Source organism: Dermacentor variabilis, chromosome 7, assembly GCF_050947875.1.
Source record: "Dermacentor variabilis isolate Ectoservices chromosome 7, ASM5094787v1, whole genome shotgun sequence".
NCBI classification, from domain to species: domain Eukaryota; kingdom Metazoa; phylum Arthropoda; class Arachnida; order Ixodida; family Ixodidae; genus Dermacentor; species Dermacentor variabilis.
This window is the reverse complement of record NC_134574.1, coordinates 121,541,967-121,560,367: the sequence shown is the minus strand read 5'-3', so window position 1 is coordinate 121,560,367 and position 18,401 is coordinate 121,541,967. Positions and strand designations below refer to the sequence as shown.

The following is an 18,401-nucleotide window of genomic DNA, read 5'->3' as shown; positions in this document are numbered from 1 at the left end:
TGCTTTTGTCTGTCTAGTTCGGCCCGTCCCAAATGGCGATAAACAAAATATCTCGACCACGAAGCATCACCGCAGGTTATATAACGAGAATGTAGCCCTTGAATACAATTTATGTTGAATTCCAATGGCGGAGTCGGAGCAAGTTTTTCTGCTCGTTTCGGAGCAAGTTTGTTCCAATGACAGAGTGAGGGCGGGAGTAAGGTGTTCCAATGAGAGAGTCAGAGGGGATTCAGAGCGGGAGTAACTTTGTGGACCAGAAAAAGATGCTCCACCAAAATCGATAGAGTGGACCGGAACTGTACGTGACCAATGTCCTTTACCACGTTTGTCTGCTGGGAGGCACCTAGGGTCACGACTCGCGAGGAAGCAAAAGCTTCTGCACGCTTGGCGACGTATCCATTCCGCACTTTAAAAAAAAACAACAGGTCAACGGCGCTCAAGATACAAGTGACCGGTGCGGCGGTGCTAGGAGCAAACAGCGGAAGGAAATGACAACACGCAAGGCATCCTGGGTAACTCGGAGATAGAACTTCCGCTTCCGCCTTGCTTTAGCGGCGCAGGTTGTGTTCCACTCGTGGAATTGGAGGCGTTGCTCTACGCCAGAGTCGAGTGCTCGATCACAGAGTCCGTCGGCTGCTCCGACTCCGCCATTGAAATTCAACATTGTACTTTTGCTGTATCTGTGCCATGGCTTTTATTTTTAAATAATAACGACATCAACAATTTCGCAGTGATGGCATAACTTCGCTCATTGTTCTACTACAATACTGCTATAATATTGTTACTTGCCTTTCTTGAGTTACGTCACCTTCCCTCTTGCCGGCGTTGATACAGAGTTGCTATTGGTCTGGTTCATATTTGATGAAGCCTTCAGTTGATCAGCTATAATCACGAACAACAGAAAACTTCTGTGTAGCATGAACTTATTCATTTAAAGTGGACTGTATAATAAAGAGAACAATTTTAGCAGATCACCAGCCAGTATTTCAGCACAGACCCTCCCGTAGTATTACGACGTCGAAATCTAAAAAGGCGCCAATGTTCCGAGCTAATTCGTCCATGCTTAAATGCGAGAGCAGAATTTTCCGTTACTCTATTGTGGTTAACGAAAAATATATTTATTTTGCTATATTAAGGACAATTTCTTGCTATGACAAATATTATGCAACATGTGGTTACTGGTTGTTCTGATAGGGAAGAGCAGATATTTGTTTTCTCGGAACATAGCAAATTTCGTGCCAAAATAAATTATTTCTAAAGACTATTATATTTGCTGACACGGTTATTATGAGGAATACGTCATAAAATGGAAATGCAAGAAATGTTACAGAAGCAGTAAGCAGTTAGTGTAATAATAAACGAGCCGCAAACGCTACAACGTTACATTTACGCGGGTAAATATAGTGACCCTTTACCGCATGATGGATTACATATGATACACACATAATATATTTTTAACCTTTTAAAGTAAAAATATTCTGGCGTACTTGACATATCTCCTGAACTACAGGCAGCACCTAATATATAGTTTGCCGTGGCATATACCGTCCTAAAACAGGTTATTTTTGGATAGCTTGCCCATGCCGTACAATCCACATGATCCAACTTCTACAGAAGATAAAATTCAGGATTTGTTTAGAACCCGTATACTGTAGATATTTTAATATGTATTAGCGACTCGAAAAAGCTCGTCTACCTTACCAAGTAATATATAGGAGCCGAATATAAAACCCTACTATGACGACTATTTGGTGCTGTCAGTTCAAAACAAATGAAGCATGTCGGACTGGACGAATGGCTCTTCAATGCCTTCATGTCCTTCAGTATCAGCCATCCTTGTTGCTTTGTCTTTAGACGAGTTGATGAACAGGTTCACAACAACTTCACGTGGGCTGGGGCGCCACGAATGAACGACCCACTTGCTGACCTCCTCACAAGATACCCAACGCATGCGTGTAATTTTCGGCTTTATATAGGGAACTGTCGGTATGAGCTGCAATTATTCCTCCTTCAAAACGTTCCTTCAGACGTTCCGTAACTTCAGGGAACTGTCCCACTTGTTAAAGTCGCTTACGAGGTCGTACTTTTCGATGCAGTCTCCGACGTCAGCCCCGCGTCGACCAGCGAATCCTTGGGGGTCGCGCTGGTGGATATTGATGATCACGACGAAATACGAAGGATGCAGTGGAGCGGCGACATTGGACGTGCCAGGATTCGCTGGAGCGAGCATGGCCGGTGGTGCTATGCGGTGACCTGAGCGGAGCTCCAGTGAGAACGTGCGAGAGGTCTTGGGGAAAGGAAAAGCACCGTCCACCACTTGTACGGAACTACTTTAGTCCAGCCGAGCTCCTGCTGTCACATGAGGATCAAGCTGAGCAGCTGCTGATGATATATACAGATGAAGAGAATGTACAATGCAGGTTGATGTGCAGAGATCATCAAGTTGCAAATCGGGCATGGGTTGCCTTCAATATATATATATATATATATATATATATATATATATATATATATATATATATATATATATATATGCATTTGTGTTATAGTGACGAGCGGCAACGGATTTCGGGTGCTGGTGCTGAGATTCATGCTGATCCCCCAGAGTGGGTAGCGTCATTTCACTAGGGAAGAGGAACAAAAGCCGACCCAGAAAACGGGCGTTGTTTCGGTTCTCTTGATTAGAACGGTACAGTCTTACCTGATGACGTTGCTGGTAAAAGCCCGACGTTATCTATCCCCACAGTGTGGAAACTTGCTTCAGGAGGCGTAATGTGTTTAATGAAACCAGGTTGACACCCGGGATGCCGTTTGTGTTGTTGGCACATTTCAAAGCTGGCGAGATTGGAACGCGTGTTCTTATCCATTCTGGGCCACGAAAAGATTTGACTGTGGATCGCGCACGGTAGCGCAATGGCTGGCATGGCGTCTTTCGGGTATCTCGTGGATGGGGCGCAGAATACTTGAGTGCAAGGAGCTAGGAATGGCCAGTAGGTGGTGTTTGTCTGGATTATTGGCCCAGTGGCGATCATACAACGTACCTCCACGTAAAACAAACCTAACATTACGTCCCTTATCTGTAGGGAAATGCACAAATCCTCGTCTAAGCGTAAAGCTTTATCGAAACGTCTTGATGTGAGAACATGATCCAGCTTTATCGGTTCCGTAGGGAGCCGTCCTCGATTGGGTTTCGTGACAGGGATCCGTGACCTGGTTTTCTGCTCCAGCACGTTGACGGATTCCATAAGTGTAGTCGTACAGCCGAAGAACCCATCGAGCCATCATGTGTTTGAGGTATTGCTTTTGAAACATCCATGCAATAACCGAATTTTATTTTGTAACCGAGAATCGTCAGCCGAACAAGCAGTACAAACTTTCTTTCGTAAGTTCCAAACGACAGCCAGGCACTCCCGTTTGTTCGAGTGGTAATGGCGCTCCGCGTCCGAGAGTATACAGCTGGCGTAGGCTACGGCGTTTTCTCGCCCATTCGGGTCACACTGAGCCAAGGCTGCCTTTAAAGACAACTTGAGTCGCGTCGTTATGCACTCCGGCCTTCCAATCGTCTTTAGTGCGCCACAGAACAGGACTATGTGTCAGCTAGTGTTTGAGGATTCGAATGGCTCTGTCCTGTGATAGTCCTGTTTGAAATTGAGCTCCTTCTTTAAACAGGTCCGCGAGCGAAGAAGCAGTTGATGCTAAGTCGGAAGCAAAATACGCAAATACGACGCCATGCCGAAAATACCTGTACCTGTTTAATATAGGCTGGTGCGGAATAGTTCACAGGGGCCTTTATTCATTGACGAAAGGGCTGTACGCCGCAGTGAGATATTTCATAATTGTGACAAGATATTGTAGTCACCTGAAGCCAGCATTTTTTGCGGTTGAATCAGAAACCAGCGTCATGCAAGCTCTTCAGTATTTTGTCGATATTTGGCAGGTGTTTTTCCATTGCAAAGGTAACCATGATGTCGTCGCGGTACCTAGCGCAGGCGTACTCTTACAGCTAACCCAGCAGTCTGTTTATGAAGCGCTCGAACGTACGTGGGGCTGGTCAGAGTGCGTAAGCATTCGGCTAAACTCATAGAAGCCGGACGTTGTGCGGAAGGCTGTCTTGTACATATCCTCGTCAGTCACGTTGATCTGCCAATACACCAGTTTCAAATCTAGGGACGAAAGAAATCTCGCATTGCGTACATTATCAATAGCGTCGTCAATACTCGGCAGCGCGTATGAGTCGTGTATGGTGCTTTCATTTTGCTCTCGGTAGTCCGCACAAAATCGCAGATTGCCGCGCTTTTTATGGACGAAAAGAAGTGGTGCAGCCCAGGAGCTGGACGTCGGCCGCAGGACGTTAGCAGCTAGCCCTTCTTGTACATGTTCGCCAATGTGAAAGTATATAAAGAAAGAGAGAGAGAGAGAGAGAGAGAGAGATCCCTTAATTTAGCGCGCCAACACTCGCGCGATGGCTGCGGCTTGACGGCTACTAAAAAGAGAACACTTCCCTAGCGAAGTGCCATGCAGCGTTTACTCTGAAAGTGCGTTCATCAGAAATGACAACTTACACTCACCGCATGCGCAAACTTCTTCGGTACCTTTAGTTTCGCACCTAGGTTCCTGTTTATCAGCACAAGATCCCAGGAAAGCGGTTGAGCACCGCACTAAACTATATACTGCGGGGGAAAAAAGAAAACATAATTAGTAAGCTCTCGTACAATTAGTAGCACAAGTATCCTTTTCCCAAGATCTTAAAGTCAAGTTTAAAAAAAATAAGTATGTCTGCCGTTCTTTTACTTTTTTTATTTTTTGAAGAGGGGTGGTGGTGGAGATGTCGTTTCCCTAAATGTTTTTATAAGCGAAGACTGCATGAGGATGCCACAAGGTTGTGGCAAAATGATTCGCGGTTTGTCTTTTTTCTTCTTTTTTTCGTTTCCGCAATAACGACGATTATTGATTATGATTGGTTACTGAATTCTCAATGTATTGCAAATCTAGCAAATTCAAATTGATGTTCACACATTTCATAGTTATGCTTACTAATTATGAAGGGAAGGCAGTCTTCATTTCTGCTGAGCGACATTGTACGCAGAACCAACGGTAATATTTGCTTGTTAAAGTTCTCGACGACGAGGCTAGTGTGAATATTTGATGTTGCCACCGAGCCTAACTAGGTAGAGGTTGTGGAAAGCTTCAATCAAATTGTGATGCGTTGTCAGCTTAACCATGGCTGCAAACTGATGATGAAATGTATACAAGAAACTTAAGAGAGCGAAATACTTGTGAGCAGCACCGAAACAGTAGAAGCCAAACATATATTGCTATTTTTATTGAAATGAGCAGTTGTTCATAAAATAAGCAGGCAGAAAGAAAGGCAATGCCACATGGAAACTGCAAACCCTGCGTAAGAGAAATGTTATCACAATAACAAGGCATGGCTCATACGCGCAGACTTCGTGGATTGGAAAAATGACTTTGCGCTTTCTGAGTGTCGGAAGAATATCAAACGCGTATGAAATATAGGAAGGAAGCTTCAGCGACTTCCATAAATCTCAACGCATTTACTGGGACAGTACCATCTCCCAGAGCAGGCCCACCGAAAAATTTGCTTTTATTCAGACCTGGTAGTGCTTTGCCGCCATGGATGAATAGTCAAGTTTGCTTCGGGTATGAGGTGGTTTTTACGGGGACGCAGAAAAAGTATCAGAAGCAAAATTATCGCAACCGAAAGTAATTGCGTCAGGCAAGCGCACTACCTTTTACGACTTGTTGCGTCAAAACGTTCTTTTTTTTTCATCGGTGAAGCGTATTTCAGTACGTGACTGGAATTATTCACCTCAAGATACGTTTATATTGCAACGCATAATCCGAGTGAAATTATGCTGCGGAACCTACGAGATTTGTGCATTAAAATGTACCTTTGTCTACTAGCACATTTTCAATTTCAAATAACGGATACTATAGGCGGCGCTGCGTAGCCTTAGCTATTAAGATGAAGCTTTAGCTCGGGCCCAACGCGGACGCGGCCTAATCAAATACATGTAAAAACGCAGAAACGTTTTTCTGAGATAACCCCTGGACCAATTTTATTCATATGTATTGCATTTGAAAGAGAAAGTTAAATTCTAGTGACTGTTGGAAGCGGAATTTTGATTTAGGGCTTGAATCTTGTTAAAAAGATTTTCAAAAGTTCGGAAGTTTGAAAAAATAGAAGCACGAAGTTTACAAACTAATAGCTCTGCTTCAAGAACAGATATCGCGGTTCTGTAAACGGCATTCATTAGAGCATTCAAAACGGATAAATTTCATTTGTAATTTTACATTTTACATCGCCACGGGACCGATTTTAATGAAATTTCTTTCATTTAAGAGAGAAAGGTACATTCTAGTGACCGTTGCAAGCAGGATTTCAGGCTGTGAATATTGCTAAAATATTTTTCAAAATGTGGAAGTCTGCCAAATATAGAAGCACGAAGTTTACTTACTAATAACTCTGCATCAAGAACAGATATCGTGGTTCTGTAAACGGCATCCATTAGAACATTCGAAGCGGACAAATTCTGTGTGTCAATATATATAAAACGTGAATTTGTTACGTTGTTTACAAGGGTTCTGCAAAAGTTGTAATTACCTATTATTATTTTTTTGAGATTCATGTGTAAGATGTCAAATTTGCCCGCTTTAGATGTGCTATTAGGTAGAATTCACAGAATTGCGATATCATCTCTTCTTGCTGAGTTACGGAGTTGTAAACTTGATAGTCTTGTTTTATGAAAATTTGCGATGTTTGCCATTTTTTAATAAAAAATTGACGATGTAAATCGAAAATTAGAAAGCAACAGTCACCAGATTTTAAATTTGTCTTTTAAATGCAAGAAACTTCGTCAAATTTGGTGCAGTGGTTGCCGAGAAAAACGAATTCACCTTTTACATGTATTTAGATAGGAGCACCCGAGCTAAAGCTTCCTCTTAAGATAACGAAATTGTAGTGTAGTCCTTTGGACGTCATCGTAAGCATTGATGTCATCGAAGCTTGCGGCGTTGCTAAGTAGTTCTGCTAGTGCGGGGATTGTCTGCAACATTAATGTCTTCGAAGACAGCGATCACCCTTAGCGTAATGAAGTAGACGGACGGACGGACGGGCAGAGAAACTAAAGCCAGCATACACCTCTGCACTATGGTCCCGGTAAAAGAACTAAGCTGGAGAATCGAATACCTTAATATGCATGAAAAGTTTACTGTTTTCCAGAAAGAAATCTTCGTCCTATAGAAAATTCTGTTGGTTTCAGTACTAATGGATGGATGGATGCAAAACTTTAATGGAGGTCCTCAGGTACGCGACTCAGCACGCTGCGGGCCGCTCCCACGTTGGGACAGGCCATGCCCGACCACCGCATCGTGGGCCCTCCGGACAGCCCATAGTTACGCCCCGGTATTGGGGCTCTTGATAGCGGGGAGCCACTTGTGCTCAATGATTTGTTCTGCGCCTCGTAACGAGGGGCAACGCCAGAGCATATGGTTTAGGCTAGCTAAGTCATTGCAGTGCTTCCAAGAACTAGTGAAATAGGTGTCGAGATAAAGCTTGTGGAATAAGGCAGGGCTGGGATACGAGCCTGTTTGCAATAATCTGACGGTCAATGCCTGTGCTCTATTTAACTTGTTGTGTGGGAGGGGAAGTCTCTCCTGCCGAGATAAAAGTGCTGCGTAATTTCATTGTATGTGGTCGGTTGATCTCTGTTCTCCACCACTGCGGGCCGGCGTTGGAGTTCTCCATTGTCGCGGAAAGCGGGACCTCGCGCCTTGGAGTGGGCCAGCTCGTTGAGGTTTGTGGAGCCTCCCATGATGGATCCCATGTGAGCGGGGAACCACGTGAGAGTGTGGGTAGCGATGACTTTGCTGTCGAGGATGCGGCAGGCTTCCTTACACGCGGCGCCAACACTGAAGGAGCGAATGGCTGCTCTGGAGTCGCTGAAGATATTGGCATGTTTGTCGTCCAGGATGGCCAAGGCAATGGCCATTTCAGTAGTAACAATAAAAACAAAACGTTTGCGGGCAAGCAATTTGAGGTGAACTGGAATGAATGCCACGTTTCACATACCAGATGGATTGGTGAATCTTGCCGAAGAAAAGAAATACAAACAAAAAAGAACACAGATGGAACAATTATTGCGCATGGTTCTTCACAGGTAGCGAAGGCTTACCGCATCGACAAGTGCAGCCAGCAGAAGACGCGAAACAGCATTTCTTTTGCCCCTTCTCGCATCCACTTGAAGCGCACTGACGGCCTGCGAGGTAGAAGTAATCCACGTGAAACGTTTGTGATTGCGTAAAGTAAATGGATGTAGCAAATAATATTTAGCTAAGCTATCAACAAACTGCAGTCCCCTAAGGCTCTAACAAAACATAAGTGTGTCCACCATTCTTTTACATTGTGTTTACCAAGGCAGTGTACTCCCCTGTGCCATTACTTTGCTTCATATAGCCGTGAATGATACGCCACTTGGGAACGGTTTCATGTGGCGAAGACTACGATTCGTATCTTTTAAACGCATTGCGCTTCTAACAAACCGACAACCAGTTGGTAGCGCTCTTGCACGCTGAATAGAATTGCTCATGAAGTCTATTGCCTTGTATTTTCGTACTGATCGACAGTGACAATGTGGCATAAGCACAACAGAAGGTATTAAAGTCTGACGTTTTTATTGTACATTTAGAAATAGGGCAATCAGTGTTTCAGTCCCCGAATAAATACACAACTTTCCTACTATACAGAAGGGGCACCTTGGTGGGAAATCTGCCTGCGCCCTCTACTAACTCAGGTTCGGTTTTCGGAGCTGTAGTATCCTGTTTTCCTGTCTATGCAAGATTATTGTAGAATCCCTCTGAATGTAGTGTTGCCATAGAGGTCATTGAAAGATGGTGGTACTTGCCTAAGTTCGTCCCTTGAAGTCCACCTTGTGTTGCTTGAACTGGCTTTCCTTGTGGTAATTGTGGCTGTCTCACTTGAATAAATATTGAATAAACCCAGAGGTAGTATAGAAAAATGAAATGATCAGATTCAAGATCCAAAATAAGGAAAGAGACAGTATAGAAGAATAAAAAATTGTCACTCAATGAGACAACCACTCCCTAGTTACTCAGTTCACGGTTGAAAAAAAAAATGTTTTTAATATAGTTGAGCGCTCTTTACTCGTAAATATTATGGCAGCCTGCGCTCGCCTGGTGATATTTCAATAATCCTACGGCCTTACTGAAACCAGTCGCAAGTCGCCACCGACTTGCACAGTCAGCTTCGTCTGAGTGGTAGGGAGCTTAACGCTTTCGTACGGGAGGTACAGATGATATAAAGATGCATTTCTGGCTTGCAGCCCTGCAACCACCCTCTTGCAAGGTGAAACTCAAACTAATTCACCTGCGACAACAGCAATTGCAATAGTAAATTCCTTGTAAATTAATATTATTTGTAAATTTAATATTTCCCCTAAATATGTCCAGCGAACCTGATAGGATAAAAACGAGTGCTTTTGCATTTTACCCGCTAAAGGCAAGAGTATTGCCAACGCTGAAAGGCAGTTTAATGCCACATAATTTGGTGAAATTCTGCAGTAGAATAACAGTATGTACCTCATTGCAGGGAGGACCTGCATTTAAATGCTAAGTTTTGTTGAAGATAAGCGCTCTGCAAACAAGATCACTGCACAACTGAAATGGGTTTAGGTACATAATATACATTCCAATGTCACGTATAGCTGTCTGCCCCTATAATTATTATAAATGACCAGCGTGTTATTCGAGCTCTGTCATTAGCCCTTATATTTGGTAGAAAGTTCATAACCTGGCTGATAGTATTTGTGTTTGCCAACCATAACTATCAGAATATCTTTAAGAAAGAGAGAAGTTTATTTAAGTGGAGAAAGTGAATATGCGGCTTTGAAGTGATCAATAAAACGACAAAATATGCCTAAATAGTCATAAAAGAACTTTATTACGATGTCTGTGGACTTACAGGGCAGCGGAATTACGAACAACGCATTGTGCCCCGCATAGAGCAACTGCGTAGACAGCGACGAATGATGACATGTAGTCACTGAATAAGTTAAATTAAAGCCATAGGGTTATAAGAGCAAAGAGTGATTAATATCTTATTACAGACGCCTTAGTTGTGCAGCGGAGATAAAATATTTCCCCGCCTTTACTCTGATGAAGAAGAGGACAATGCGATTATGCATGAGCGTTTTTATCAAGGCGCACTGAAGAAGTGGCGCTTCAGTTCGGTATCAAAAAGGCGACCTACCGCGGTGCCTCTTAATAGTGCTCTACCACCCCTGTTTTTGACGTTGAGAAAATATGTCGTTGATTTTAGGTAAGTTGTAAATTAATAACAGTCCCGAGTTGGGGTCGCCACAACGTCAAATAAGTATCCCCATAACATATTAAATTATGGAGTTTTGCGTGCCAAACACCATGTTATGATTATGGGGCACCCCGTAGTGGAAAGTTTGGATTAATTCTGACCACGTAGAGTTCTTTAACGTCCACGTAAGTCTAATTACACGGTATGTTTTTGCATTTTGCCACCATCTAAACTTGGCTGCCGTGGCCGGGATTTGGTCCCGCGAACTTATTCTGACATCGACTGGAATAACCTGACAACATCTTCACCTTCTAAAGACTTTTTCTTTTCCTGAGACTCAATTTAAAATTTACGCAGACTGTCACAATTCCTATTCGGGGTGTCACAATTTTACGCTTGGTCTTCATTCGAAACCCTGAACTCGCGAATTCATTCCAATGCGTCCATTGTCTAAGCAGACTCAAAGTGCTGTAGTTAAAGTTATTTATTGCCATGTCTACATGTCAGCCAGTGACGGAACTCATTCGTGATTACAAAAAATAATTTTTTTTTACAATAAAGGAAGAGCCGTTCGATTTCTACTTCAGCTTTCGTCTAAGCCTGTGATCATATACTTCCAAACGTACGTGGTTTTGTTTCAAAAATCAAGTGCTCGCGCTGACAGACAATACATGCCATCAGTTCGCATTATTAATGGCGCTAGCACGCCATGCTAAAAAAATGCTTAAAGAAAAATTACATAAAACAAAAGTAATCTTCCAGACAACATCTCATGAACCGTTCACCCTTACGCAGACGACGGCTTTCTTTATTGTCGCATATCTTCCGCTAACGACCAAAATGAATTACAGGACGGTAACTGAGTAATACTTGTCGGGGGGTTAGTTGGTGCATGTTTCCAGTAGAGGGTTGTAGCGCCGAAAAAGACAACACATAGAAGCGAGACACATAGTGCGCCTGTCCCGTCTCGCTTCTATGTGTTGTCTTTTTCGGCGCTACAACCCTCTTCTGGAGAAATTACAGCACGACTTAACTAAATATGAAAAACTGGTCTGATCTGTGGATGATGCATAAAATTGTAGAAAATTGTAAACATGGTCTAGTGTCCGGCAAACGCTCTGCAATTTTTCACTTATAATAATAAACGCTGCACCATTGATGAAGGTTGAATCATATCCCTTATGTTAGAGTCACCATCTCAAGCACTGTAGCCTGGTCACATCACTTACTTGAGCTCGCGTCTGGTGCTTCTCAATCACTCGGTCGCATGACATGACGCATCTGCATTTGTGCTGTATATGTTCGAAAGTTGGCGTACATTACGTTCATTCGCACGCAATCGGAGTACGCTTGGGCAGTCTGTATCGCCCATCAAGGATATCTTACTGACTCAATTGAAATAGTTCAGAATTATTCGGTGTGCTCCATAGCCTAGCCGTACCACAGTAACCCAAGCGTAAGTGCCATTAAAATTTCCCTACGCCTTTCCTCTCACTGTCGAAGTATCACCCGTGTGCGTCGTTTCAGAACCTATATTACAACTTCCCCGGCTTGCGCAATACTATTATTTTTCCTCGAGCACGTACTTCATAGCGGATATTCAACTTTTTATCAGTTCAGAGCGTACTCGGCAAAAAAGCAGCATTTAATTTGACACTCTTACTTGGTGTCATTAAAGACTGGAATTAAGTCCCAGAAAGCATTTTAGCTGAGAAGAAACCCTTAATATGTAGATAACGAGTTAGTACTTAATACAAGGTGTATATGCCATATTTAGATATTCATATATTACGCAAAAACTTTTTTCTTTAGTTGGCTCGGTGAATATATGCTTTTATTTTTAAGGCTTTTGCCTTTATCGCCTTATGCTTCGCACTTTACCAACTCGTTTTGTATTTCCTCCCCTTTATGTAATGCACTACTGGGACTTTGAAGGAAAACAATTTATATTAATGGTATTAATAATGTCTCTGAGAACTCTAGACTTGATTAAATTTCATCATACCAAAACAGTGCTACAGAGGTCAAAGGTGTCAAAAAACGTCGATACATTACCATGAGCACAAAAATAAGAAAACCGTTGGAATATGTCGTGGAATGAAAAAAAAATACTCATATGCTGTAAATTGGTCATTGAAATATTGAGGTAGAAATTCAGTCTATTGAACTATTGCAGATTTGCACCAATATCAGACAGCGATGAATACGAAGGTGGCAATATAAGTTAAACATCTACATTATACACGTGCTTTAGTTAGCGTTGAACTAGTGTAGTCTTCCTTTTTATTATCTCCTTGCATTCCAGTGTTAATAGGGCGCCATACAGGCATTCGTTCCCTAAGCAGTAATAAAGTAAATAAATTCGGCAAGTTAAAGCACTGTTATCAATTGCGACGGCAGGAACATGCTTGTCGTGAGAAGATTATAAAGGTGAATATTTATCCGCGCCTCGGTCATGCAGTCTTACCAGCCGAGCTCTTAAGCCTTTCGTTCTGCCGTGGAGCGTTACCAGAAAACTCAGCGTAGCTGTGTGCCGCCTCGCGTTGCCTAGCAACCAACTGCAAGAGCACTGAGTAACGTAACCTCCTCGTACCCCAATCGCATAGGGTGGAGTCGGCACATCACAGGCGAGTAAGAGCTCGGGCCGGCGCGGGGGCACACCTCTCTGCTTGCAGCGTCAAGCCCGCAGAGACACGGGGGCGCGAATGACCGATTCGAGCGCGAATATCTGGGCATAAAGTTCGGGCACAGCTGCCGCTTCTGTGACTGGCTCTGGTTCGACGTGAACCTCTTCACGGTGAGCTCGGTGCCGAACTTTGAACAGAAGAGCTCTGCCTTGCAAGTACTTCGCGAAGCCTTCCGCAACACCACCGACTAGGACGATGACCATGACGCCGACTACTACGACGGTCGGACGTCAAGGACCAGGCCCGTATTAACGGTGATGACGACTGGTACTGCAGCACTGTAGATAGTAAATTGTGATACACGTACTGTGGCTCGTATGAGTGTGACTTGCTGGAGCTTGTGCGGCTTACCGGCCTGGCCGTGTATGACCTTGCAAAACTTGGCAAAACATATCAAATCTTGGCGACACTTAGTATGAGCATAGCAAAACCTAGGAACACTCAGTCTGAACCTAGCCAAGCCATGCATAACCTCTCAAAACCTAGCAAAGCCTAGCAATACTTAGCAAAAGCCGGAACTAGCTCCGCTGTGTCCCAGCCTTGCACCACTATTGCAAACCGCCCACATTTTTTTTTCTGCGAAGTAGGATCTGATCATTACGACAGAAAACGTGGTATTAGCAATAGTATCGCACAACTTCTTATTATCGTTCCAATGCACTAGAATACTTCTCGATCTCAACCCAATAATTTACGCAACCATGTCGTTTTCGTTGCAACTCATGGAATGACTTCTCAATAATTCACAATACTTCGTAATCGCAATATGTTTAGATGCGAGGACAAGAACCCATGAAGTGGCATCGTTGACTCTTTATCGCGTACACATGAATGTACTGTCTATCACAGTGCAGCTCAAATAAATTCGGCGTGTTGCTCCCGACATTGTTTTTTCCAAAGCATCCATAGAAACCAAAAATGCTATCTTTGCGAAATAGGCCACGGCATCCGGTCAGTTATGGTGCACAATATCAGAAAGACAGGACGTATCATAACTGGATATCAAATTGTTCGGTTATGCTAAAGCGTCACATATGATAGCAAAGTGTGACTTTCGCTTGCGGGACATTTACCTCGTGCTTCTGTATTGGATCATTCCTGGGTAGGCACCTAAACTCCAGTGATGCACACTGTATAATGATCAAAATGATAAGCACAAGAAGAAATATATAAAAAAAGAAAGTTTACAGTCAAAATACGTCTAGGACTTGCATACCATCAGTTTCTTTTGCAAGGACTCGTACTATTTCATGGCAAGAACGCTGATAAACTTTTATTGTGTCAACCACGACGGCTCAATTAGCAAAAATTATTTCAACCTACTACAGGTAACAACATTTGCGGAATTAATCTTGTTGGCTGTTCCTAAATGTGAACCACCACAACGTCCTCATTATTCACTAAATAGTGATAAAGTGCTAGAAACAGAAGCCTCCTTCGTGACATAAAAGTTATCAATGTACGGCAAGTTTGTGCTGTTTAACGTAAATATCAAATACACACTTGGCAGTTTAGTTAGCACTGTCACTACTATTATTCCATTGGCTTCAGAAAACGCAAATATACAGGAGAGTCGTGTGGCGATTTCACTGTTATATCTCTTCATACTTTTACGCAGTAGCGACTCATCGGCGACCGTTAGTGGTGTGTGCGTGTTTTGAGCTCGGCATTGGTTTTTTTTTTCATAGTTCGATAGCGATGTCGAAGAGCTGTCGCAGTGTGTATACATACTGCCCCGAAGGCTGCTTGTTCATTGTGTGAACACTTGGAAGGTGTGATAGCGAGGTAAATGCTCGTGCAAGCCAACAATGCAATGATATCGGTATTACAAGAAGTTTTACTGCGTAAGAAATTCAGTGAAAATTGCGATACTCCCCAAAGCAAAATATGAGTGCAGCTCTATGCGTGTTTTCATTTCGCGATACATCAGCTGGCGCGGACAATCTGTGCTGTGCGGCACGTTGCAAACAGAGCGAAGCGTTGCAAAAAAGTAACGCTCAAGCGCAACGACAGCGGGGAACGAAGTCGGCGATCGTCGTAAACTGATCTGCAGATGAAGCGTCTCGGCTTTTATATATGACTTGTCGATGGTTCTAGCGTAATCGCTGGAATCCGCGTGGCTTCCTGAAAGTAGTGCACAATTCATGTCACGCCAAGAATCAGATTACGAATACTATGGCGACATCTCGTAGTCTCGTGCGGTACTCTTCACACTTTCGCCATACTGCCTTCCTCCGCTTTCCGCTTCGAGCTTTCACTGTAGACTCCTCCACCGCTTTCCTCGTCGCGCTTGCTTCTTTCATCTCCCGCTGTGCCCCGTATTCGCTGTCATCTTTCGCTGTGCTCGTTCATTCGATTGGGCGGTAAGACGCCGAGGTACGCCGAGACACGCCGACGCTCCCCGTAGGAACGGATGCCCAAGAGCTGGGCTATAACATATATTTCAAGCTCAAAATTTTTAAGCAATTTTGTAGTTTTTTGTGAAAGCTCAAGGTTCCGACAAGGAAGGTGACATTATACCTTCATCCTCAACGTAAACTTAGGACTCCTTCTTTGGATAAGCATATAAGCGGACGTTTAAAGAATGTAGTTCATGTTGCTTCCGATGACGGCATTAGAGAAAAAACAGAATTTGATAATTAAAATGCAAACGTGTTGAAGTCTTTTCTGCCACACAAATCTCAAACTTCACTTATGTGATACACTGTTCATTGAGAGGTTTTCATATAGGAAAGAAATATTCGGTGTTCAGGGGTCCTATAACGTAAAACTATTACAATATCTTTTTATTCCAATCTCTTGACGTCAAGCTGGCGTGACCGCCGACTCAAGCATCAGGCGGTAACCGGCTGGGTTGTTTAAAGAGACCTATCAAATGCTTTCCTCGTTTATATGAGGATACTTTTGTTTGCTTTAAAAACGAATAACACTGCCTACACTGAGCGACTTGTCTTATCTAATTCGATGATAAGAGGCGAGGAGCACGGCTCAAGTGAGACTATTCGATGGGGCCGAGCCAGTGCACTGAAAATCGATAACCGGATGAAGAGGGTGGTGTGGCGTCTGCGATTGGTGCGCTTTCCCTTACTTAGCTTGGGGTGGCTCGCCGAAAATCACGGCGGCATGTAACGGAACGTTAAGAATGCCGCTAAAAAGGATCATTAGCAAATATATGTTGACTGAGCGAGGTCGTAAACGTACCGAAAGTGCTCGAAAATGTTACATGGCCACGCCAAAAGCTTTATTGTACGCAAATAAACCAATGCTCTCCGGCAGGTGCGAGTTGTCAGTGCCTGAGCGATCGGCGGCAACCATCTTTTATTCCTTGCGAAACGGGACAGCCTGCTGATACTCGAGAAAAATTCAGTTTTGTTCGGCATATTAATGCATCTTTAACGCATACACGTCACTTTGACGCGATGACGTTTCACGGTTTTGTGACGTCGCGTGACAGACAGGTGAAGTGGGTGCAGTTCGAAATCCTTTGACCAATAGCCAACGTCTAATGTCGAAAAGGCGTCGAATGAGAAATAACTATTTTTTTTTGCTCTTTGCAGTCATGAATAATCACTGTGTTCACATCATATCAGAAGGGGAGTTACCGCGGTTTTCGTGACGTCGCGTGACAGACAGGCGAAATGGGGGTGTTTAGAAAAAGTTGTTGGCCAATGGCGGAGGGATGATTGCAGAACTGAAATAGAAAATTTTGGAATAGCTTTACGTTATAGCACGCCAGATATTAGCGAGGATCTACAGTGCGCAAATCGATCGGACACTTGGAGTACGGAACGCATCCGCGAAGAGATACTGCAAAGAAACTAATTTTGGAGTGCTAAGCATGAGGTCACGAGATCGTATGACGGCCATGGTGGCGCATTTTCATGGGGGCGAAATGCGAAAACATCTGCGTACTTAGATTTAGGTGCATAGTACAGAACCCTTGGTGGTGCACATTATGCCTGATCGACTACGGCCTGCGCCAAGGTGGCGCATTTTGATGGGGGAGAAATGCGAAAACACCTGTGTACTTAGATTTAGGTGCACGTTATAGAACCCCTGGTGGTACAAATTATGCCTGATCGACTACGGCCTGCATCATAATCAAATCGTGGTTTTGGCACGTAAGACCCCATACCTTATTTTTTTAAATTAGGTAACTAGTAAGTAAATCCATAATATCAGTCTACATTTCACTAACATAACGTTGTCACCGATAAAATTCTGGTGACATTAAATTTTTAGCTAAATGAATGTGGAGGACATGAATTGTGAAAGTCGCATCTGCCTTTTCTGCCTTATAATTAGTTTGTAATTTTTAAACACCCTTGGCATCTACGGCCGTTTTTATTCATTTTGGTATGATGCAAGATGGCAGACTTATTTTGCCTAAAACAGCGTTTCGTGAAAGAACAATGGCATGAGCACATTTCCTTTTGCCTTATGTCGCAATCTTCGTCTGATTCGCGCTACCGTTTTTTTTTCTGGCGCTATAAAGCAGAATCTTCGCCTCCCCTTAGATTGGATATTTTTGTAACTAGACGAAGTTTGCACTTACCACACTGACACATTCGTTCGCCATTCGCCTTGTCGCATTTCGTCACACTGGGTAATTTGCACGTCTCTTTCCATGCTATCGAGCAACTTGTAACGACCATTACTGCAAGGAAATGATATGCACAAATTCATCGCACGCGTCGTCGTGCATGCATCTCTGATTATGTTCCTCAGAACAAAACAGACGTAGCCACGTGAAACAGAGCAATGCATGCGTGTTATCTTAGGTCAGTATGAGAACACTGCCGTGCCCTGTCTATCCCGTTTTCTCCTCTTTTTCTCGCTAACTGTTCATTACTTAAACATTGATTTAACTAGAGACATGTCTTCCAGAGTGAGCAATGCGCTGTATATAACCTTTTAGAGAAGCATGGGGGTAACGTTGAAATAGTTCATACTTCTTGCAATGTACTGAAGACATTAGAAGATACAGTGCAATATTTTTGAGAAAGCCGATGCTGCGATGGTTCTGATCTGCTCTCATCTACGGCAATGGTATACTGAAGATAAACTTACAGTTGACATGAACAAAAACATCCCAATTTCCGGAATGTAGGTATACAGCTTAGCCTATAACTTTAATACAAGTGCAGCCTGCCACGTAGACCAGGTATGGCAGCTTTGACGAATTACAAAGAGCAGAAACAGTACAAAACTTCGGCTAGCTGAATTTAAATTGCAAGAAAAAGGTTGAGAGTACGATGCATATTGTTTAATAACGGTGTGTGCCTAGTATAATTGGTCGCCTAAGGGCCAGCTGCTCACAGAAGGTATTAACACCCTGCCATGACAAAAAACAGCAAAAAATACCT

General features: G+C 43.3%; 1 protein-coding gene across 3 annotated transcripts in view; it reads right to left on the bottom strand.

The window, feature by feature from the left end:
* Positions 1 to 770: 770 nt before the first annotated feature.
* Positions 771 to 18,401, bottom strand: part of LOC142587846 (uncharacterized) — a 43,081-nt gene continuing 25,450 nt past the window's right edge. For 2 of the 3 annotated variants that reach the window (XM_075699139.1, XM_075699141.1), the window contains exons 10-14: positions 17,591 to 17,692; positions 8,925 to 8,996; positions 8,196 to 8,279; positions 4,563 to 4,670; positions 773 to 882 (exon numbers count right to left, since the gene is read on the bottom strand). In XM_075699139.1, the coding sequence (XP_075555254.1) occupies positions 800 to 882; positions 4,563 to 4,670; positions 8,196 to 8,279; positions 8,925 to 8,996; positions 17,591 to 17,692 (449 nt within the window). In that variant the 3' untranslated portion in view covers positions 773 to 799. Of the gene's footprint in view, positions 883 to 4,562; positions 4,671 to 8,195; positions 8,280 to 8,924; positions 8,997 to 17,590; positions 17,693 to 18,401 lie in introns of all 3 variants that reach the window. The other variant, XM_075699140.1, reaches the window with a different exon arrangement.